This window comes from Schistocerca americana, chromosome 3 (genome assembly GCF_021461395.2).
Source record: "Schistocerca americana isolate TAMUIC-IGC-003095 chromosome 3, iqSchAmer2.1, whole genome shotgun sequence".
NCBI lineage: Eukaryota > Metazoa > Arthropoda > Insecta > Orthoptera > Acrididae > Schistocerca > Schistocerca americana.
The window spans coordinates 495,664,431-495,688,801 of record NC_060121.1 but is presented as its reverse complement, the minus strand read 5'-3'; the positions used below and the strand labels follow the sequence as shown (position 1 = coordinate 495,688,801).

At 39.4% G+C, this 24,371-nt stretch overlaps 1 protein-coding gene across 1 annotated transcript in view; it reads left to right on the top strand.

Moving 5' to 3' along the window:
- Nucleotides 1–23,513, top strand: part of LOC124607048 (eukaryotic translation initiation factor 3 subunit L) — a 64,801-nt gene extending 41,288 nt beyond the window's left edge. The window contains exons 9-11 of the mRNA XM_047139224.1: nt 4,996–5,156; nt 20,859–21,063; nt 23,324–23,513. Coding sequence (XP_046995180.1) covers nt 4,996–5,156; nt 20,859–21,063; nt 23,324–23,458 — 501 coding nt within the window. The 3' untranslated portion in view covers nt 23,459–23,513. The remainder of the gene's footprint in view (nt 1–4,995; nt 5,157–20,858; nt 21,064–23,323) is intronic.
- The last annotated feature ends 858 nt before the right edge of the window (nt 23,514–24,371 follow it).

Below are 24,371 nucleotides of genomic sequence, written 5' to 3'. Positions count from 1 at the left end.
TTCATCTACATCCTCTTCCATTTCCATAATATTGTCCTCAAGTACATTGCCCTTGTATAAACCCTCTATATACTCCTTCCACCTTTCTGCCTTCCCTTCTTTCCTTAGAACTGGGTTGCCATCTGAGCTCTTGATATTCATACAAGTGCTTCTCTTCTCTCCAAAGGTCTCTTTAATTTTCCGGTAGGCAGTATCTATCTTACCGCTAGTGAGATAAGCCTCTACATCCTTACATTTGTCCTCTAGCCATCCCTGCTTAGCCATTTTGCACTTCCTGTCGATCTCATTTTTGAGACGTTTGTATTCCTTTTTGTCTGCTTCATTTACTGCATTTTTATATTTTCTCCTTTCATCAGTTAAATTCAATATTTCTTCTGTTACCCAAGGATTTCTATTAGCCCTCGTCTTTCTACCTACTTGATCGTCTGCTGCCTTCACTACTTCATCCCTCAGAGCTACCCATTCTTCTTCTACTGTATTTCTTTCCCCCATTCCTGTCAATTGTTCCCTTATGCTCTCCCTGAAACTCTGTACAACCTCTGGTTCTTTCAGTTTATCCAGATCCCATGTCCTTAAATTCCTGCCTTTTTGCAGTTCCTTCAGTTTCAATCTGCAGTTCATAACCAATAGATTGTGGTCAGAATCCACATCTGCCCCTGGAAATGTCTTACAATTTAAAACCTGGTTCCTAAATCTCTGTCTTACCATTATGTAATCTATCTGATACCTTGTAGTATCTCCAGGATTCTTCCAGGTATACAACCTTCTTTCATGATTCTTGAACCAAGTGTTAGCTATGATTAAGTTATGCTCTGTGCAAAATTCTACAAGGCGGCTACCTCTTTCATTTCTTCCCCCCAATCCATATTCACCTACTATGTTTCCTTCTCTTCTTTTTCCTACTGAAGAATTCCAGTCACCCATGACTATTAAATTTTCATCTCCCTTCACTACCTGAATAATTTCTTTTATCTCGTCATACATTTCATCAATTTCTTCATCATCTGCAGAGCTAGTTGGCATATAAACTTGTACTACTGTAGTAGGCATGGGCTTTGTGTCTATCTTGGCAACAGTAATGCATTCACTATGCTGTTTGTAGTAGCTAACCCACACTCCTATTTTTTTATTCATTATTAAACCTATTCCTGCATTACCCCTATTTGATTTTGTATTTATAATCCTGTAATCACCTGACCAAAAGTCTTGTTCCTCCTGCCAACGAACTTCACTAATTCCCACTATATCTAACTTTAACCTATCCATTTCCCTTTTTAAATTTTCTAACCTACCTGCCCGATTAAGGGATCTGACATTCCACGCTCCGATCTGTAGAAGGCCAGTTTTCTTTCTCCTGATAACGACGTCCTCTTGAGTAGTCCCCGCCCGGAGATCCGAATGGGGGACTATTTTACCTCCGGAATATTTTACCCAAGAGGACACCATCATCATTTAATCATACAGTAAAGCTGCATGTCCTCGGGAGAAATTACGGCTGTAGTTTCCCCTTGCTTTCAGCCGTTCACAGCACCAGCACAGCAAGGCCGTTTTGGTTAATGTTACAAGGCCAAATCAGTCAATCATCCAGACTGTTGCCCCTGCAACTGCTGAAAAGGCTGCTGCCCCTCTTCAGGAACCACATGTTTGTCTGGCCTCTCAACAGATACCCCTCCGTTGTGGTTGCACCTACGGTACGGCCATCTGTATCGCTGAGGCACGCAAGCCTCCCGACCAACGGCAAGGTCCATGGTTCATGAGGGCAGTGTTTAGTATTATAGAAACAAAAAGGATCAAGAAAGAGAAAATTGAAATGACAGTGACAGTAGCTCTTATGACAGAATGAAATTAAGTGAAGAACTCTGCCAGTGTGGAGGAGGGAAAGGTTGTGAGGAAGAGGGGATTGACGAGAGTGAGCTGCAAACTTAGTATATGGGAGAGATGGTTATTGTGGTAGAAATTGGGCGATTAACTGTCCTTTTTGAAGTTTGGAAGGAATTTAAATTCTTGGGCTTTTTTAAGGAGATTGTTCCAAAGTCAGGCTCCTGATACAGAAAATTATTTAGAGAACATGTCAGTGTTATGTAATGATACAGAGAGGACATTACTTTGTTGAGAAGGAGTGTTTCTGTTGTGCTGTTCAAGAAGTATCCTGATTGAGATGATGCTAGAGCAAACTTAAGAGTACGTGTGATAGTCTCTAGGCTTACTGGCACATAGCCATGATAATTGTTCGTAGGTAGAAGTGATATGGCAGTGGATGACTGCTACCTAAGGATTATGTCTTGGAGGAACCCTGACAGCAATGCCACCATGTTGAATAATTTTTGTCATGCAGCCACAGGACGTCGTGTTAAGACTCAAACTGTGCGCATGATGCGCAACTTCACTCCTGATGTCCATAGCCAGGTCCATCGATGCAACCATGACATCATGCAGTGCGGTACTGATGGGCCCAACAACATGCCAAATGGACTGCTCAGGGTTGGCAATATGTTCTCTTCACCAATGAGTGTCGCATATGCCTTCAACCAGACAATCATCAGAGATGCGTTTGGAGGCAACTTAGTCAGGCTGAATGCCTTAAACACACTGTTCTGCTAGTGCAGCGAGGTGGAGGTTCCCTGCTGTTTTGGGATGGCATTATGTGTGGCCGACGTATGCCGCTGGTGGTCATGGGAGGCGCCGTAATGGGTGTACAATATGTGAATGCTGTCCTCATAATGCTAGTGCAATCATATTGGCAGCGTAATGGCGAGGATTTCTCTTATGGATGACAATTCACGCCCCCATCGTGCGCATCTTGTGAATAACTTCCTTCAAGATTACAACATCGTTCGACTAGAGTGGCCAGCATGTTCTCCAGACATGAACCCTATGGGACAGGACGGGGATGGATTGAAAAGGGCTGTTTATGGATGATGTGACCCACCAACCACTCTGAGGGGTCTACGCCAAATCGCTGTTGAGGAGTGGGACAATGTGGACCTACAGTGCCTAGGTGAACTTGTGTATAGTATGCCACGACAAATACAGGCATGCATCAATGCAAGACGACATGCTACTGGGTATTAGAGGTACCGGTGTGTACAGCAATCTGGACCATCACCTCTGAAGATCTCCCTGTATGGTGGTACAAGATGCAATGTGCGGTTTTCATTAGCATTAAAAAGGGTGGAAATGATGTTTACATCGATCTCTAGTCCAATTTTCTGTACAGGTTCTGGAGCTCTCAGAACCGAGGTGATGCAAAACTTTTTTTGATGTGTGTATGTGAAAACTTAGCTTTTCTTGTAGCCATACTATATGCATACTAATTTAAACTATTAACTTTTCTTATTTGTCTGTTCACACTACTTAACAGTGATGTAGCACTTGGCTGACTTCATCAAATGTCCTATGCTCTGAATATCTGCTCTCATTGGCTGAATAGATCATGTGACGAGCTATGATTGACAAACGAAAGCGCATCGTGATCTTGATTTCAGTGCTTTGTGGAATGTTGTATTTGGTGGAATTAGTGTTTACACTTTCAGAATATGAAAATATGTGGTGTACATGTTGCTGTGCATCAAGGATCTTTCCAAAATGCCTTGTTTTTTACTGGGTTTTGTTTCCCAGAATGCTGGGAAATTCTCTGGTGGTGGGTAAAACCTTTACCAATCAAAGAATTGGTGAATTTTACAGCTCTGAGGGAAAGTATATTGTCACTTCACATGAAAAAAATGAACTTTCACCTGTGATATAGTGTCTTTCACCATGAAAAAAGTATGCTTTCATTTGGGAAAAAGCATATTTTTAACTGGGAATCTGGGAAAAATCTGGGAGGTTTTTATTTCTTTAAAGTCAGTATTGCCATTAGACTTGTTTGTTTACAATATTACATTTACACTTACTCAATCATGATTTCGGCTTCAAAGTGCCATTGTCAAGTGTTTTAAGTGTTATAAATTGCCTAAGATGGCGACACTTGATAATGGCACTTTGAAGCCGAAATCATAATTGTGTAAGTGTAAATGTAACACTGTAAATAAACAACAGTCTAATGGTGATACTGACTTTAAAGAAATATATTATGACTGTGGCCCCGCATTATGAAAAAATTATTAAGGGTTTTTATTTATTTTTTAAAATTTTCCCCCCATGTATGCACTGTGCAGTGTCTCATTTTGAGAGGATGGCATGCAGTTAATGTGATGAGCTTAATGTATTTATGTTTACATAAAAACCTGATACTACAGCGTTTGGCTCTGTTGCACTAGTGATGCTGGATTGGTTGTACAGCATACTGTCTTATGCCAAGAGATGATGTGACTTACCTGCACTTGAGACAATAATAATAAACAATGATCAATTAGATTTATCCTGGAGTTTCCTTAGATCAAAGGATTAAATTCAGATGTCGCTTACAAATTTTTGTAGTAATATTAAACTGAAATGCAAAATATAGTTTGTTGGCTACTGTAGCTCAGTATGTATAACAATTGAAACTGTCCTCGACATTTGCATGGTGGAGGAAGAGTTTTGTATAATATTTATTCATGCATTCGAGAAAACTCAACTGATAAGCAAATGACTATATCTTGTGCAGTCATGTAATGCAACCAGTAGTAGTTCAGCACTTAGAAAGGTGACACTGTGCGAAATTTTATACTCGTACTTGATAGGGGAACGCCATTAGAACCTGATGGATAAATTTCTTGCACCTTCATGTAATTTTGCTTGATCTAAATTAGTATTGTTGTTACTGTTTGTATTCAAAGTTAGTATTTTGATAAAGCATTTTTACATAGCAGTGCTCCTCACATAACGCCCAATAGTTTCATCAGTCATTATAATGTAAAACATACATAACGAAATGAACATGTTATTGCAGTGTTTTGCCTATTGTGTATACAGAGAAATGAATATATTGTTACCATTATTTGTCTGATTTTAATATCTATGAAAATCATAGTTGTGCATAATAGTAAATGTGTAATTTATTCTCATTTTTAGGAATTTCAACAGTGTTTCCTCTACGCCTGTCCCGAGTTTGTACCTGCTACTCCTCCATTGTCTGAGAGTGACACTGATCTTGTGGAGGAAGCTGTCAAACACCAGAAAGATGTATTCATGGATGAAGTGCGACAACAGAAGAATCTCCCCACAATACGAAGGTTTATGAATATTGCAAATATTGTGATGATAATTGTCATAAGCATATTTTATTAGTGCTATGGAACTAAAAAAGGATGTTGAAAACAATGCAGTATGTTGAAGTAGTTGTATTCTTATAAATTTGTCAGTTTAAAGTTGAAAGAACTATTACTGAAACTTGATCTTTCTATTGCACCAATAACATTCTGCTAAGCAGCATATCACTAAGGTGCCTGTAATGAAAGTGCTGTGATTGAAAATTGCAAAGTTAATGGGTGTGTAGTGCATGGTGATAAACACCTTGCAGTAGTTTCTATCGGTGCATACAAATTGGCAGTATCATGTTGCTCTGAAGCAGTAATTGATTATGATTGTGGAGCATAGGGTATTTGTCAGGGAGTGGAGATATTGGCTTTGCTATGTAGCCCTTTCTGTTTCATTGTGGACAAGGGGATAGTAAGAACATGGTAGCATCTAAATTTTAGATATAAGAGTTGCAAGCAGCTTTGGGATGACGTGCAGCTTACTGATCTCTTCTGTTGCTGGAAAACATAAAAATATTTTGGAGTTACCAGCCCACAAATTTTAAATAAGCAAAAAAAAAAACTGAAGTTCACTAGCTGTTAACTCCAAAATACTTTGATGTTTTCTAGCAAAACAAGAGATCAGTAAGTTGCTTGCCATCCAAAAGCTGCTTGCAGCGGTATTTTACTGTCACCTTTGAGAGTTTGCGAATGAGTCTCTAACTACCCTTATAATAAATTCAAACAAAATATTTGTCGTTGGACACAGTTGTTTCAAATTTGCCAGTGCTATATTGCTCTGAGGTGTGCTGCATGCAGTGTAGAATAGTGATTGTGTTTGAGACATGACAACATAATGATTCCAACTTCTGTTAACTGCATAACACACTTGGGCATAGTAAGCGTTTGAGAATGTGATGTATTATCATCGATTTGGTGTTGGAATTGTAGGAAGAAGGCATGGATTTGTGTAACACGGGAAAAAAGGAAACTTGTGGTGTAGTATAAAAATCAATATTTTTATTAACATTGCAAATGTCAGTTCTTAAAGCATTGGCTGTAAGGTAGATCTTGTAGAAAATTCTATCAGGTGCTTAAAATGATAGATGTTTGAGTTGTACAACCTATGCACTTAGACATACCTGCTGCTGTAGAGACAGTCCTACTCAAAGAGGGAGGATTAGCTCCAACATGTGCAATTGATGCATTAACTGCTGCACTAACTAACCAGTATGCAGGGAGAGCCCTGTGTGTTAGAAATGAGAAATTTAGAAAAAACTAGTGTCACTTCAGTTTCAACTATGGCTGGATGACTTGTCTGGTGTAGCAGTAATAAATTATGTACGTAAACATTCCTCGTGAATCAGTATGTCTGTCAGTGAAAACCATATAAAAATCCCTGCAATACTTCCTGAGATTAGCCTTCGTATGCAGACAGAAAAATGCAGCAGTAGACTTCAGTGGTGAAATTTCAAAGGCCTTAAATCCAATGTAGCTTCCAATCTTAAGGGCCCCAAATATGCCATCCTGTCATCAAAACATTATAAGATGAAATGTATCTGTACGGTGAATACCTGTTGGCTGCATATACTCCAAAACATTTAGTCAGAACTCATATAAAAAGTACAAGATGTTTGTGAAAAGTAAGAGCCATTTGGCCAGAAGATTCAACTGTCTATGGTGTTCAACTTGACATTAACAATAAGAGGTACTGAGTGATGGGATCGACTGTTTGAAACCAAGTATATGGTGATGTAGGTTAGGATCGCAGGTATCACACCCTGCAGACATTAACCCTAGTGGGTCCTCATTTACGAATAACAGATGAAAAAAATTCATGATTTTGCGTGGTGCTCAGTAGCAGTACAAAAGTTGTGTTACATATACTGATAGTGTGTTGTAATGGGTAGGGAAAGGGCTTCACATGTAGGAGGTTGTGGGTCAAATCTTGTCAGGTGCATTAAATATTTTTTATTTTAAAATCTTTATTGAGGTAGATTTGATCATTATTTTTATTCAGTTAGTGTAAATGTATTTTTTTTCTTTTAATTTCTGTTCCTTTGTCACATTTTAATCATCGCATGAACATTTTCATTTTTTCTTTATGTCAGTCTTTTTTCCAGTCGTAATTTTTGTGAATGTGAATTTAATTATATTTATCTATTATAATAATAAATTACTTGAAAATTCAGATCTGTCGGTAAAAAAGAGAGAGAGAGAGAGAGAGAGAGAGAGAGAGAGAGAGAGAGAGAATAATCAAACAATGGAAAATCCAGGATGGAATGTACAATATTATGAAAAGGAAAGTTGCCACTCACCATATAGTGGAGATTCTGAGTCGCAGATAGACACAACAAAAAGACTGTCACAAACAAAGCTTTCGGCCAGTAAGAACACACACACACACACACACACACACACACACACACACACACACACACACACACACACTGCAGTCTCAGGCTACACACATGTACTCTTGTCTCTCCACTGAGGCAGGTTGAGCTGCTTAAAGTTTTTGGCGGAGGTAGCGGCAGATAGGCTGGAAGCAGAATTTTTACATCTCTGGTATAAGAAATACTGGAAATTGCCAGTGTGTAATATGAAGTAGTTCGTAACAGCTTCACAAATGTGAATATCATTGAAGAACATGCATTTGCTCAGACCTGTTACACAAACCACAGGCTTCATCTTAAAGGTCACAAGAAACATTTACTCAAAGTAATTTTTAATATTATTAAAATAATGGGAAATGGGGTGCAATAAAAACAAATAGCCTCATACAGTTGGCTCCCAGAACATGAACAGAACTTTGTGAAGTACATTGCTGTCTTTAAGAACTGTGCCAAATCTAATGCAGAACTGACGTATGCAATATTTATTTAAAACAATATTTTGAAGCATGTGCCATTGAATTGCCTGTAAAAAACTGTATCTTGTTGATTGTAGAAATAGGTAGAGCACCCCCATGGAAGCTTGGTCTCTTTTTGTAGCAGCTAGACTCTTGTACTGCACCTGCTTAAATGTAAAACAGATGTCACCATACTTAGTGATTTCAATATAAATTTCCTAACTTAGCAGGGAAGACAGACCTGGAAAAATTGATTTACACCTACAACCTTATACCAGCAGAGCAACATCAAATTCAAACACCCTAATAATTTGCAACATTTTTATAGACCAAGGAAAAATAGGCAGTATTATTATTTGTAAAAATATTGAATGGTCTCTCTGACCATGATGGTCAAAGACGTTTTATTAATTATGTAAGTATTTGGCAACATGTCTGTTGTGAAAGAGATGTCATTTCAAAGTACTGTCTGTTAAGCAATGAAATTTCAACAATATTTAAAGATTCTTTTTTAAAAGTAGTTTATAGAAATCAGTCCAAAAAATATGAAAAAACTATGCATCAGAGGGGGATAAAAGATGCCTTGTAACTATACCAAAAAAATCTAAAGGCATCGTTTTGAATATTTGTTGTTGTTGTTGTTGTTGTGGTCTTCAGTCCTGAGACTGGTTTGATGCAGCTCTCCATGCTACTCTATCCTGTGCAAGCTTCTTCATCTCCCAGTACCTACTGCAACCTACATCCTTCTGAATCTGCTTAGTGAATTCATCTCTTGGTCTCCCTCTACGATTTTTACCCTCCACGCTGCCCTCCAATGCTAAATTTGTGATCCCTTGATGCCTCAAAACATGTCCTACCAACCGATCCCTTCTTCTAGTCAAGTTGTGCCACAAACTTCTCTTCTCCCCAATCCTATTCAATACCTCCTCATTAGTTATGTGATCTACCCACCTTATCTTCAGCATTCTTCTGTAGCACCACATTTTGAAAGCTTCTATTCTCTTCTTGTCCATACTAGTTATTGTCCATGTTTCACTTCCATACATGGCTACACTCCATACAAATACTTTCAGAAATGACTTCCTACATTTAAGCAACCAAGAAATGATTGCAGAAGTCTTCAGTGATAATTTTGAGTGCTGCTGACTATTGGCTCTTTAAAATATGCCATGGAAGTGCTGAAACACTATTTTCATAATCATGTAAGGTTGAGTATTTTCCATGGCTGGAAACAAAATAAAGAAAACCATAGACTCTTTAAAAAGCAAAGGATCATCAGCTGTAGCTAATATTTCCAGTAAACTTCTGTGAATCGGGGCATCTTCCGAGTAAGAATGAAGCTTGCTTTAATGAAGACCCCACCCTCCTCCCAGAAACAGCGATACAGCACAAGTCACAAACTATCACCCCATCTCTCTCTTGATGACATTTGCCAGACTCCTCAAGAAAGTACTGTATTCCAGAATTTTGAAGCATCTTGAAAACTTCGAGATTATCGGTGAAAGACAGTTTGTTCCAAAACAGCACACACAAATGAAGCTATATTTTCCATTACAGATGATGTACTGGCAATCCTAAATAAAAAATGAGGCATGTTGGTATATTTTATGATCTTTCTGTGGCTGTAGTGTGTGTGTATACCAAAAATACTTGTCTTCAAAGAGGGGCAGTTGGAAGCTGGCTAAAAGTCTGCATCCAAGGCAGGAAGAAGATGAAGGTACTTTAAGATGAGAGCAGTAGAGCAAATGAGGTGATATAGTCAGAATGGAGTTCTTTATTTCATGGAGGCTCACAGGGATCAGCCCATGGTCCACCACTGTTTCTTATATAGCTTTAGTAACAAAATCCCACAGGAGATAACTATTGTACAAGACAGTCAGCAGATACAAAGTGCATACTGCTCCAAATCCAGGCCTCCACATTGATAGCAGGGTTACCTGGGAATTTAATGTCCTCCAGACCACAACAAAGTTGTCCTCGACTACTTTTACCATTAGGCCAATCTCACACATTAGAGATATCAGTGACACAAAGTTCATCTACTTTGGGTACTTCTTCCATGTTATGTGCTATAGAATTATCTTCTTAGGCAATTCACCCACATCAAAGACAATTTTCTTTCTACAGAAAACGCTATCCGAATTATGTGTAAGTACCCCAAGAACCTCCTGTCTTAATCTTTTTAAGAAGCTTAGGCTATTTAACACGATTTTCCAACATATTTATTCCCTCAAAAGCTTCACATGTGCACTAAGCTTCCTGTGCTTTTCACCAAATAAAGGTGTTGAATGGCACATGGGCATATTTAAAAGGTAAGAAGGCAAAGAAAAAGTATGGAGTGGGGATTAGGAGGGAAAGCAGGGTAGGGGTGGGGGAAGATGTTATAGTGCAGCCTGTGTGTGTAGATATTTGGTGGGGACAGGATGATCTAGTGCATGGTGCATAATTGGGTGACCGTGTTGGGGGCAGGGAGGGGAAGGAGAGAAACAGTAAAGGGGAAGGACTGTGCAGATGCAGAAGGGGCTGGGGGAAGAAGATGTGGAACTGAAGTAGGAGCAGGGATGGACATAATTTGAGGCCAGGGGGGTTACCAGGACAAAGGGTATGTTGCAGGGAGAGTTCCCACCCGTGCAATTCAGGGAAGCTGGTGTTGCCTGAAGAATCCAGTTGGCACTGACAGTGAAACGATTATAGAAATCATGTGCACTGCACAGCATGCTTGGCAACTGGGTGATCCAGCTGTCTCTAGGTGACAGTCTGGCAGTGGCTATGCCCATATAAAATGCTGCAAGCAGTTTCAACTAAGTTAGTAGACCGTATAGCTGGTGTAGGAAATGACTTTGATGGTGTAGGAAATGATTGAGACAGGACTGGGATAGGAGCTAGTGCGGAGATCTATGGTACTGGCCTTGGCATCTGGGTCTTCTCCAGGGATGTAAGCCATGATTTGAAGGGTTGGTAACAGAAGTGGTATATGGACAGACAAAGGACATTGCATATGTTGGGTGGGTGTTGGAATGTCATTGTGGGAAAAGGGATAGAGAAGATATTTCTCATTTCAGAACACAATGAGAGGCAGTCAAAACCCTGCCAGTGAACGTGATCCAGTGATACTGAATCATGAGGGTGGCACTGTTTTGTGGTCCATCAGTGGGTATCTAAAGGATCGTAGGTGACTGCGGAGACAGGGCATTGTATATCTGTTTCTGGACTAGGTGTGGAGGGTAGTTTTGATGTGGAAAAACTTCAGTCAATCTCTTGGCATATTTGGAGAGGGACCACTCATCACTGCAGATACGATGACCACAAGTGGCTTGGCTGTGTGAAAAGGATATCCTGGTGTGGAATGGATGACAGTTGTCAAAATTGAGGTATTGCTGGTAGTTGGTAGATTTGATGTGAATGGGGAGGTACTGATGATGTCATCCAAAAGGTGACATTGAGGAAAGCAGCTTGTTGGGCTGAGGAGGACCAGGTGAAGTTGTGGTGGTAGGAGTGGGGGGAGGGGGGTCTGGAGAAACATTTCTTTCCCTCTTGGTCCATATCACGAAGACGTCATTGGTGAATCTGAACTAGGTATGGTATTAGGGATTCTGGGTGGCTAGGAAGGATTCGTCTAGATGGGTCATGAGTAGGTTGGTGAAGAGTGATGCTATGCAGGTGCCTATGGTGTACTGTGGATTTATTTGTATGCAGTGCTTTCAGAGGAGAAGTAATTGTGGGTGACGATACAGTTCATCATGGTAATCAGGAAGGGTGTTGTAGGTCTGGTACTTGGAAAGGTATTGTTCGTTGGTGACAAGGCAATGGGCATTGGGAATATTCATGTAAAGGGACAGGGCATCGACAGTAACAAGCGAGGTACCAGGTGGTAGATTTACAGGAACTCTAAATTGTCGGTTGAGGAAATGGTTAGTGTCTCGAATAGGGAGGTAGGTTATGAGTAACAGGATGAAGGTGTTGGTCCACAGCAGCAGAGATTCTTTTTCTGAAGCACAATTATCATCCACAGTGGGGCATCTTGCTTGGTTGAGTTTGTGTATTTTAGGAAGTACATAGGAGTGTGAGGATGGAGATACATTCTGGAGAGAGGTTCTGGGAAGGACCAAGGGATTTGAGGAGGGTTTGGAGATTATGTTGGATTTCTGAAATGGGTCCGCAGTAAGAAGGCAGGTGAATGTGTCTGACAACTGGTGGAGTCTATTAGCAAGGTCATTCCTGCAGTTCATAACCACAGTGGTGGAGCCTGAGTCGGCAGTTGGAGTTATATGGTTGAGATTAGTTTTAAGGTGGTAGACTGTGGTTCTGTCTGTGAGGTTGGTTTTCACGTTGAAGAATTTGGGGAATGATGGTGAGCAGGATGTATAAGACCCGGGACAACCGGGAGATCTGGGAAAAACCAGGGAATTTTTTCATCTGGGAGAAAACCGGGAAAAACCCGGGAATTTTTTAGAATTCTGAGAATTTTTCATTGTTTTTGTTTTCAGTTAAATTTTTGTAATTTTGACTGGTAAGAACTGATACTCTAACAAAAGATATTATTGTGTCCCGCCACTGCAGAATAATACTGAAGCAATAAAACATGAACAAGAGAAAAAACGAAAATAAAATTTAAATTGCAAAGGAAATGCGCCATATACAGCAACAAAACACAGTGCCCATATGAGCGTCTGCCAACAGCAAAATGAGTCAAAGGCTTTATGAAGACTATGCAGTGCTTCGTAACAACAAATTGCCTCCGATGATTGTAACGTCACAACTGTTTACATTAGATTCATTTTAGCAGTTACGAGTGGGATCGTGTGCATGCGCAGTTGAGTAGTACCTTCCCCTGCATCTGGCTACAGAAATGTGGCTGTGGGCTGTATACGCAGACGCAGCAAGCAGCTAGATGCTACCGCGAAAAATTTTACTGGAGCGCCCAAGCTGCCAGATTCATGCACGCGTAGCAGGCCCAGATCTAGAGGGAGGAGGGGGGGTGGGGGGAGCAAATTCATATTCTTAAGGGAAAAAACCTTGTTTCACAAAGCGCCTAGCATCCAGTGCACGTTATAGTCTGTAAACTCAAGAGCGAGCAGCACTTTCGGTGGGGGAAGTGGCCTTTCCCAGAAGAACTCTACCACTGGTCTACAGGGTCACCCAAAATCAGTTGCCCGTTACCTGCCTAGCGCCGTAGATCGGCGTGCAGTGATACACTTCGTACTGTTCGTGGGATTTTAATTTCCAGTGTCAGACATTTAATTTTGTATGCTTACTTATATACTTTGGTATCCGGAAGTGATGGATAATCACCGTGCATTGCAAGAAAATGTGCAGAATATGGAGGAGGTATTTACGGAGTAACGAGTGTTCGATCGTCTCCAATGTTACATCATCATGTGTTAAAGAGGCGGCACAAAATGAACTGTTGGCTAATATTACCAGTCCCACTCAGAAGGCTGCAATTTATGCAAACGTCACTCTCACCACAACAAGACGCATAAGGAAGAAACATGAAAATAAACCGCGTGGTTTACTGGAACCGCTAGAAGGAAAACTGATAATTTTGGGAGGTCGTTACAGGCAGTTTCACAAAATCGGTCATTCGACAAACGATGGAGGACTTTCACAGAAACAAAAAAAAAAATAATGCCTGCATTACGGGCATTACTTACTGCCGTGATACAAAAATATCGATTTCCTTTTGCATAATGATGTTTTACATAAGACACTGCTTGAAATGGGATTTACCTGAAAAAGATCTATAAGTAAACGAAATATTCTGATAGAGAGAATGGATATAATTGACTGGCAATGTTAGTACCTGGACCATGTGAGGAAATTAAGGGAGCTAGGCAGAAAATTTCTTTTGTATCGATGAAACTTGGCTGGACAACAATATTACTTACAGAAAATGTTGGCAAGGCCCTGGCGTTGATAGCATTATCGACAGTGTTAGCAGAAGCAATAGGATTATAGTGGTCAATATTGAGCCAAAAGGTGGGTTTTTATGCAACGCACAGTTAATTCATAAAGCGGGATATACAACAGGGGACTACCATGGGCAAATGAACTACGAAAATTTTTCAAATTGGATATGGACTAAAGTACTTCTGAATCTGCCACCGAATTTTGTTATTGTATGTACAACACCTCAAGTCACAACAAGGAGCATAACAAAGCTCCGACAAGGTCCTCAAATAAAAGGGAAATGATTGAATCATTATTAAAAAATAAGGTGAAAGCTGATTTGTCAATGATAAAAACAAAATTATTTGATTTAATTAAACAACATAAGCTGGAAGATAAAGTATTTGAAATTAATAAAATACTTGAAGCTTATGGGCACACTGTGCTGCGACTTCCATCATACAACTGTGATTTAAACCCAATTGAAAATGGCGTGAACAAAACCCAAAAATTTCGTCAGAGGAAGAAATATACTTGGAGATATTTACATGATGAAGTTGCTGCAGTTGGTGAAAGAAAGTATGAAGCAGTTTTCTGAGTTTCCGTTTTTTATTCCAAACTAAATTTTGCAGTAACCGAAAAAAGCATATACAAACACTTGTCCCAACTGCTACAGGTTTTGAAATGATAACTCAAGATGACAGGCGTGCATACTGCCCCCACATGGAGAAACTTGAGAGTACTGGGTTAAGGATGGGCTTATTGAAGGCCTACTAGACGTCATAGTTATTAATTTAGAAAGTGACGACAACATATCAGTACACGGCATCGCCACAGATTTGAAGCGCGCGCCGCGGCAGGGCCGGTACTACTTTGTGAAGCAGCCTGTAGAAGCGCCTCGTGATGTACCTGGGTAGGCAGAGTGGGGACTCGCTCAATCACTCTTCAGTTTACCGACAGACTATAGTCTATCGATTATTCATATGACTTTGAAAGTATCCCTGTCGGTTTTTGAACACATTCTAAGTTGATTTCTGAATGAATCGTTAAGTTGATTTCTGAATGCTTGTCTGTCAGGGGAATCCGAGTCGCATGTAGAAACATGCTTTCCTACAGACAAAAGGGGCTATACGAGCTGAGCGGAGCAAGGCCGAACAGATGAATTCCAACTGCTGTCTGATTGTGTGGTTAATTGGGTTTGCGAATGATGAGTGTTGTTATAATTACTAGCGAAATCCATAGATTCAGATTACAGAAGTGGAAATAAACAAAATAACAGGTAAGAAAGATTACATATTACCTTCTCAACGTATCCAAGAAAATGAAATTTTGACAAAGTTTTTGGCCAGATCGCTATACCAGTAAGGGCCAGTCCTACAATCCCCGGCTAGCAGCCGCTTTAAGTCCTATTCCGGAAGAAGTGCGGAAAACGCGTTGTACGAACATATAACAACGCCTAACCGAGAATAATCGCGGGATAACTAAACTGGTAATTCTGGCTGAATTAGTGAAGTTTACCCATGAATAAGCTTTGACATTGGCAAGAATAGTAACAGAATTAGTGATAAGACTGTTTGTTAGAGCGAGGAAGGAGAAGAAACGGCGATATCACACAAATTATGGAACAATATTTCATACCACTACTTTTCGATCTCATGCTTGAAAAACTGGAGCTTGTGAATGAAATGTGAAAGTATTTCGTAACATAATACTTTTTGCTTGTAGTAGGCCTAATAGGCATTTGAGATTGGTACTTTGTGAATTATATTCAGTCGTTACAAAAAAGGTTGTTTATGCCAAAAGTCTCGTTTATTTGGCGTGTGTTACAATTGTTGCAGTATTAGAAAGGCCTGTTTTGTTTTATGTAGCAGACAGTGACAAAATGACGTAATCAGATCGGGAAACCACACCAGTCTTGGGTCCTATTTGTATTAACAGCTTTTTCAGTATTAGACAATGACATTTTGATTTTTCATGTAGCAAAACGTTTGATGAACTGTGATGATGTAATAGATTCTTTCTCATAAAGGAAAGCACACCATGTAAAGCTGTAGCAAGGTTAGAGAGAAAAAATTTCTAGAAGCTAACGATTGAAGAAATGTGTATTGTCTTGCTTGTCTCATGTTTGTTTTTATGTCTGGGTTTATGTATCCTGTATTTAATTTTGTCACAAGAAGCAGCAAGTTGTTAGCTGATAGGGAATAAAGAGTGCAAATTTTCAGAAGAGTTCTTTTTTTTTTAAAAAAAAAAAAAAAGAAGAGGGACAGGATGTCAAACTGGCCGAATGTAAGGAAGAGAGGCACGACAGTACATTTTAATTTCCACTGTCTTGAATGTGGTTTGATGACATCCATTACAAAATATATACGTTTGAATTCCACAGAGCAAAATAAAGTGACGAGCGATAGGAGAATGCTGTGTGGTGTGGCATTGTACTTTGGCACACTTACGACCAAATAATATGTCTTACATTTCCTCAAACACATATGTTTTATACATCAAACTCTTCAGAAAGATGTGTGCTACAAAGTGAACATTTTTTTGAAAATACTATTTTTTAAATTTTTGGCGTCCTATCTCCAACGTTCGAGGTAGTGGCGGGGTATTGCCCCGGTTCGGAAATATCGTAGATCCGGGGCTGATACGCAGAGCAGTCTTGAGTTATAGTGAGGAAGTGGGTAGTCTCGACGTGACCCGTGTTTACATTTAGTGGTGTTGCTGTTTCCTCTTCGTTTACTGCTCTCACGTCAAATGAAAACAAAACAGATTTCTGTTGCCGGGAACTATCAAGTGAATCGAAATACATTCACATAATTACGGAAGGCAAAAATGTGTTGTTAGTTGCAGATTTTATTTTATTTCCACCTTTCTGACAGTCAAGCATTAATTGCCTTGCAGAACAATGGAGTTATTTTTGTCGGTTTGCTAAAGAAATTTTCTTTTATTAATCTTTTCCGGTGAGGCAGACAATATATTCTAAACGAAATGTTTAACTCCACACACTGTTCGCTGCATTTTAAGTGCACGTTTTCAACTTCTGGCACCTATGGCATTGTGCCATAATTTTGATCTAAATATGAGATAACACAGTACTGGTACTCCAAGAAAATTTACATCCCGAAAACCACATTGAAAAGCGTAATATCATGTCGTGGCCTACTTCATTGGGAATCTGGACGTACGAAAGTGCACTTTAAATGTGCACGTTTTAGTATGGGTCATGAAATTCCGATGACATAATGTAAGATCTTTTAATGTTTTACACATACGAACACATGGTCTCCCTACGACATTGTAGCTGCGCCAAGCGCGGTGACGCCTGTTATCTACGCTTTCTGGCAACTGCAGAAACGAACATATTTCTAACAGGTCGCGGGAAAATATTCCGAATGGTGGTTTGAAAAGCGTTACCATCAAAGTAAATTTCCTTTTACGTAAGTTTAACTGTGTGCGAGAATGTACGATGAATTTCTTAAATCACAGAGCGTTTGACTCTCATTTAAAATTCAACTCTTTCATGGCGAGCCCTTTTGGATGAATTTCGAGCCCAGAAGATCAGTCATTTATGTCATTATTAAACATTTTACTGGCACATTTGTGTGGTATATCTTAAATTGTAATATGCGCATAAAAGACAACATTATATGTGAAAGCTTTGATTTTTGTGTAGCAACACTATGTATATTAATTTAAACCATTAACTTTTTCTGTTTGTGTGTTCACGCTATTTAACAGTGATGTTGCTGTTGGCTGAGTACATCACGTGTTCTAAGCTCTGAATATCTGCTGTTATCGGCTAGCGAGATCACGTGACATGAGCCATGTCTGGCTTACGAAAGTGCTTCGCAATCTCGATTTCAATGCTTCGGAAAGTAACATGCCGTGTTCGATGGAATTCGAATTTATACTTTCGTAATATGAAAATATGCCGTGGACATGTTGCTGCACATTAAAGATCTTTCCAAAACATGGTTTTTTTTCCCTGTGTTTATTTTTCTCTAAAGCACCGGGAAATTCTACACCCGTGTATAAAACCATCATTCAAAGGACTGATAAGTTATACAGTTCTAAGAGAAAATATACTGTCAGTTAACAAGGAAAAACGTATGTTTTCACTCGGGAGAAAGGGTATTTTTAACTGAGAAATCCGGGATTTTTTTTTTTTTTTTTTTTTTTTTTTTTTTTTTTTTTTTTTTTTTTTTTTCATTGTCCGCTTATACACCCTGGTGAGGCAAACTATGAGCTTTCGAATTTCTGAGAAGTTCTCGGGGGATGATTCAAGGGGGTAGGGGGCTTGAATTGTGGTTAGGTGGAGTAAATTGAGTAAGACAGGGTTGGGTTTGAGTTGAGCCAAATTACTAATGTTGGTGGCGAAAAAAGTGTTTCTACTGTAGGTACCAGAAGGAGGTCATGCTGTCTCACCATCATTCCCTAGATGCTTCAGTATGAAAACTAACCACAAATCCGCAGAAAGAAATACAACCAATCACCTTAAAACTGATTATAACATTATAATCTTACCTGCTGATTAAGGCTTTACCACTATGGTTATGAACTGCAGGGATTTCCTGTTGAGGTGCTCGGCCAGCTATGAGACAAGTTTGCCTACAAGTTCTCCCACAGTGAACCCCTTCCAGGAACCGTTCTCCTCTAATACCTCTCTCCTGAGCCTACCTCCTTCTTAACCGCACCACTTCCTGCACACCTACCTTCTAAATGCTTCCTAAAATACACAAACCCAAGCACCTAGGGCACCCTGGCTGGATACTGCACCTCCACAAAAAGAATATTTGCCATTGGGGATCAACACCTTCAGCCTATTGACCATAGCCTACCTTCACATTTCAAAAATACCAACTATTTCCTCTTTCAACTGTCCACAGTTCCTTTATCACCTTCCTCTACACTATCATCACCAATGCCTGTGGCCTTGTTGTCATTGTACCTTTGCCAACACTTGAATGTTCGAAACCTACAACCTCCTTCCTGCTCACCATGACCAACTGTGTCCTCATCCATATCTACTTCTCCTTCGAAGGTATTGTACCCAAACAAATCCATTGTTCAACCACATGGCACCATCCTCTTGCCAAGCTGTACCTGGATCATTTAGAGGAATCCTTTGTAGCCACACAGAATCCCTAACCCATCATCTAGAACAGATTCATTGATAACAGCTATATGATATGGGTTGAGGGTGAGGATACCCTATACACATTCATCAAGAATAGCACTATCTTCTCCCTCATTTGCCTCACTTGTTCTTCCTCAGCCCAACAAGCCACCTTCTTCATTGTTGATCACCACCTCAAGGATGGCTTGATATGTACTTCCATCCATATCAGACTGACCAAGAGTACTACTATTTTGACAGCTGACACTCATTACACCAGGAAATTCCTTCCGTGCAGGCAGCCACCTGTGGTCATCTCGTCTGCAGTGATGAGCTGTCCACCATAAAGTATACTGAGGGTCTCACTGAGGTCAATTACCCACCACACCATACCATGTCTCCCCAGTCATCTATCATTTCTCACATACCCACTAATCAGCCATTAAAGGAGCACACACCTTTGAGATTCGTACCACCCAACACTGGAACAACTGAGTCATGTACCCGACTACGGTTTTTTTTTTTTTTCTCTAGCTCTCATTAGACAGCTGGATCACCCAGTTGCCGAGCATGCCGCACAACACTTTGTGCTTGACTTCGACTGCTTCATAGACCAAACCATTTGGATTCTTCACAACACTAGTTGTCCTGAATTCGACAGGTGGGAACTCTCTGTACACCATATCTTTTGTTCCTGTAACCCTCCAGGCCTCAACCTTTGCCATCCACCTGCCTTCTTGCCCTTTGCTGCTTCCACTCCAGCTTCACAATGCATTCTCCCCCCCCCCCCCCCCTTCCCCAGCTCTCATGGGTAGTCCTTTTGTGTCCTCTGCTTATCTCCCCCCTCCTCTCCCCCAACCCCAAAGGAAAACAGTAGCGGCCCATCATCGTGTACCCATCATGTCCCTGCACATTCCTAAAGGCAGCACAACAGCATCTTCCCCCACCCCCATCTTGTCATTCCCCCACCTCCACCCCCACCCCACTCCCAGCCGTACAACTTTTTCATACCGTCGTATCTACTCCAGCCACCAACTCACTGCATTTTCTAAATCTGAGGAAGGGTTTTGCCCAGTAGCTTACTGTACTTTTAAATAATACCTTTAAGTGTGCCTGTCTGCCACTCAGTGGCTCCTATGTGGTGCATAACAATCTGTTTCACTCATATTGTTATTCTGTTCAGAATCTTCCATTGTCAGATTTTGCCAAGGACTTGCTGTGTCATTTAACTTGAAAGAAATCTTGTGCAAGTTCTAAATTTCTGTGCAGAATGTGGTCCTCCTCTGGCTGTTAGATTTTAATTTGTTTCAATAATGGTTATCACAATTTATTACATTCAATTGGTCAAACATCAATGTTTATTTGATTTTGTGGTATTCTTGTTTTATGCTATCTAGTAATTTACAAATTTAAATGACTTATGTTTCAACAGAAGGCATTAATGCCAACCTTCTATGAAAACTGCTTACGCATAGTCAATTATTTGTTTCTTAACTAGGAAATATGCTTTTCTTTGTGTGTGAAATCACATATATCATAGTATTTGTTCTAGTATGTATGTGTGTGTGTGTGTGTGTGTGTGTGTGTGTGTGTGTGTGTGTGTGTGAGTGTGAGTGATGCTGTAACTTACCAAACGAAAGCATTGGTATGTTGATAGAGACAGACACACACACAGACACACACACACACAGACACACACACACACAGACACACACACACACACACACACACACACACACACACACACAGAGCTGTGTCTGTATATGTGCGGATGGATATATGTGTGTGTGTGTGTGTATTATCACAATACAGACTTTAATTTTTAATTTTTTCTTATTTTTGACAGCTATTTGAAACTGTACACAACTCTTCCTTTGTCCAAACTGGCCACTTTCATGAGCCAAGGTCAGAGAGAAAGTACAGAATGGGATTTAAATAAAAAAATGCAAGACCTCATTATAAATCTGCTTTGCTTCAAGCACAAGATGAAGAATGTTGTTTGGACTAAGGGTACTTCTGGCCTGGAGGGCAAATTCCAGTCTGGTTCTGAGGTTTGTATTGTAAACACCCTTCCTTCTCTTTAAAACATAAGCAAATAATTTATTATTTAATGCATATGTTTGCATTTCAATGTGCATAGACAAGTCCCATTGCTATTCACAAGAATTTTCAGGCTCAGGTAATGACTTTACCTCTTTTACACTGAGTTTAGTAAAAACATTGAGCATTTTGTCACCCCCCCCCCCACCCCCCACCCCTCCCCCTCCTTGGTCTCTCTTACCTTTTGCACATGCACACACACTTTCACTTGTTAATATCCAACGAGTGCAAAACATTTTGTCACTTTTATCCATTATTCTTTTGTATAGTTGATGAAACTTTATTTAGAATGTAGATACCCACCACTGTTTCAGGATATTTTAGCTTATTTTTCAAAGTTGGTAAACTTCAAATAATAAAATTGTAACACTTTGAGCAACAGTTACCCACTGAAATGGACTTTCTCATGAAAATGTGATTTGAACAGCTGTTTAAATGCACAGTTCAATGGTAAATTGCCAGACTACAAATCCGAAGGTAATGGGTTCGATCCACCCCTTACCACTTCTTGGCAATGTTTGTTAGTGTGTAAAATGCAGTGCTCCATGGTGGTTTGGGGTCAGTGTTAAACTGTAGGCGCCCCTGTAACTGACTGGGTAAACCAGTTCAAAAGTTGGATGAGGGCAATAGCTTACCACCTCCAATAGGATCACGGCTAATAGACTTATGTTGTCTTCAAATCAACCTTCAGATAATTGACAACAATTATTGTCCATTATAAGATAGTCCAGACACTTAAAAATGTTAGTTTGTGGCGAGGAACATAAACAGTATTGTGGATATGATTATGCAGACTATGAGTTTCTATACTTATACTGTTGTCATTTAGATTATACAAAAAATAATTTCATTTCTGTTCTTCATACTCTTTAATTGGTAACCTTTGATAAATTCAATCAGGCATGATCTAATTTCCAACAATTTTGCCATTATTAACCTCAGGTGGAAGATAATTTAATTTTCAGATGGAAGATAATTTTTAATGTAGGTATGTCTTTGTGTTAGCATTGTGTCATCTTGCATAACAATATTACATAAGGGACTTTTTCTGCCCCCAACACTATACTATGTGAATAAGTAAAACTTTCTACAATTGGTGTGTGTGTGTGTGTGTAGTCACACACACACATGCAGTATGAGATGATCACTTGAAAATGACATACCTCTCTAAATCAGCAATAGCACATTACCATAACAGTTTTGCAGCCTGAAGCGGAGAATGACTTTGTTTAAAATATTTTTGGGAGTGGACAGTCATGTGTCAAGAAAAATCTCTCCTGTTGTGTGTGTATCTTCCTTTCTCTGCGTAGTTGCCTCTAATTAGTTTTCTGTCTGACATTCACTACTTAAAAAATGACATTTTGTGCCTCTTTTCACCAAACTTCTGAAGTAACAGTCACTCTGTAGGCCAATCTCCGAGAGAGATTTTGCTTTGTATATAACATAGGTGCAAAACTGAAACTGATTATTAAACAGAGAGATCATATCATCTGCCTTTGTAATTATGATTATTGTTTTCACTGTAGACAGTGTAAAGGTGTGTGTGTTGTGTGAGGGAGGGGAGGGGGGGGGGAATTGTGCGTGTGCACTCTGTTACTTACATATGATATAGTATGCATTCTGTTGAGAGATGTTGTATTGAAAAGAATTATCTAGCAAACTACTGCTTTGGACCTGGAATATTCCTCTTTACTACTACTACTACTACTACTACTACTACTACTACATCCACAAGTACTTAAATGTTTGACAAGTTGCTTAATTAATAATGACAAAATTTTATTTTTTGCATGCCAGAAAGTAGTTTCATATGGAGCTGAATCTTTGTCCATGGTGTTGGGATTTTCCAATTTAAGGTCATAATGGATATTCACATCTTTTCTGAGGGTTATTTCTAAATCTATCATGCTGTCAATTTGGTAACTGATGATTGTTTATGTCTGTGTCTGTCAGCCATTCTAACATTTTGTCTGTTGGCAGCCAGAAGTAAAGCAATATGATGTACGAGAGTTTGACTGTGAGAAATACTGATTCACCTGGCCTATAGATGACTTATTTATAGTTATGTTTTAAATCATTAACATGTGTAAAAGGTGTCTTTTTAAGCAGAGCGCAAGAGAACTAGCTTTATTATGATTAATTATATTTCTTTAAGACTTCAGATATCTGGTAATGGTGTCTTATTTTCATGTAATTATTTACTTTTTCTAGCTGGACTTCTACATTGACCGTGACATGATACATATAGCAGATACAAAAGTATCCCACCGTTACGGAGATTTCTTCATCAGAAAAATCTTGAAGTTTGAAGAGCTGAACAGGAAGTTACATTCATTGAGAGTATAATTATGAAACTGTGGAAACGTTTGTACACTCAGTTGAAATATAATTTGTAAATGAATTGTGTGAATGTCATTATGGTTTTTTTCCCCTCAAAATAAGCTTCCTTCACTTACTTACCCATCCCAAATAGTGTCTTTTTTTTTATATTAGTTTCAGTGATGTTTGGGTGGAGTGAATTGCTGGTAAATTTTTTAGAGAAAAATGTCGATGCTGTCTTGCTGTAAGGAATAAAGTTTTTGCACCACTACTCGATCTGCTCATTATTTTCGTTGAGGAATCCAGTGTAAAATAAATGATTCTTTTGTATGTTTGTTGTTGCGATATTATTATGTAGCATGAACCTAAACTCTCTATTGTCTATAGTTTACATCCTTATTTCTCCCTCCCAACTTCCATGAATCATTGCAGCCACTTGCTGGGGTTACAATTCCTTCCCCTCTTGCCAAGTTTTGTCTGCCTGCCTGCTAGTAACACCAGCATCTTCCTTCCGTTTGCTGTCTTTATTCAGATAGGGAAGGCCATTTTTCAAGAAAGAAACTTGAATTTTTTCCCTTATTTTTATTCATAACCAATAATTTAATACAGTTTATTCATAATCTTCATTGAAGGTGGACAGAAGATAATGTCTAGCCTTCATTAAAGTGTGGCAGATTTTTCAAAATACTACCTTTGCTGCATCAAAAAGAACATCATTTGTGAATTGTTTGATGATGCTGCCTCCTCCTGGAGGAGGAATGAAGTTAAGTCTTTCGCACAGTCAATACTGGGATTCCATTCATTAGTCAGTCCACAAAATTTATGACCTTCCAATTAGTTGTTTTCTCGTGTTGCTTATTGGAGATATACTGAAACTTCTGTTTTGTGGCAACAGCCTTCGACCACATAACTCTGTCAGTCCATGCCACAATGACAACTA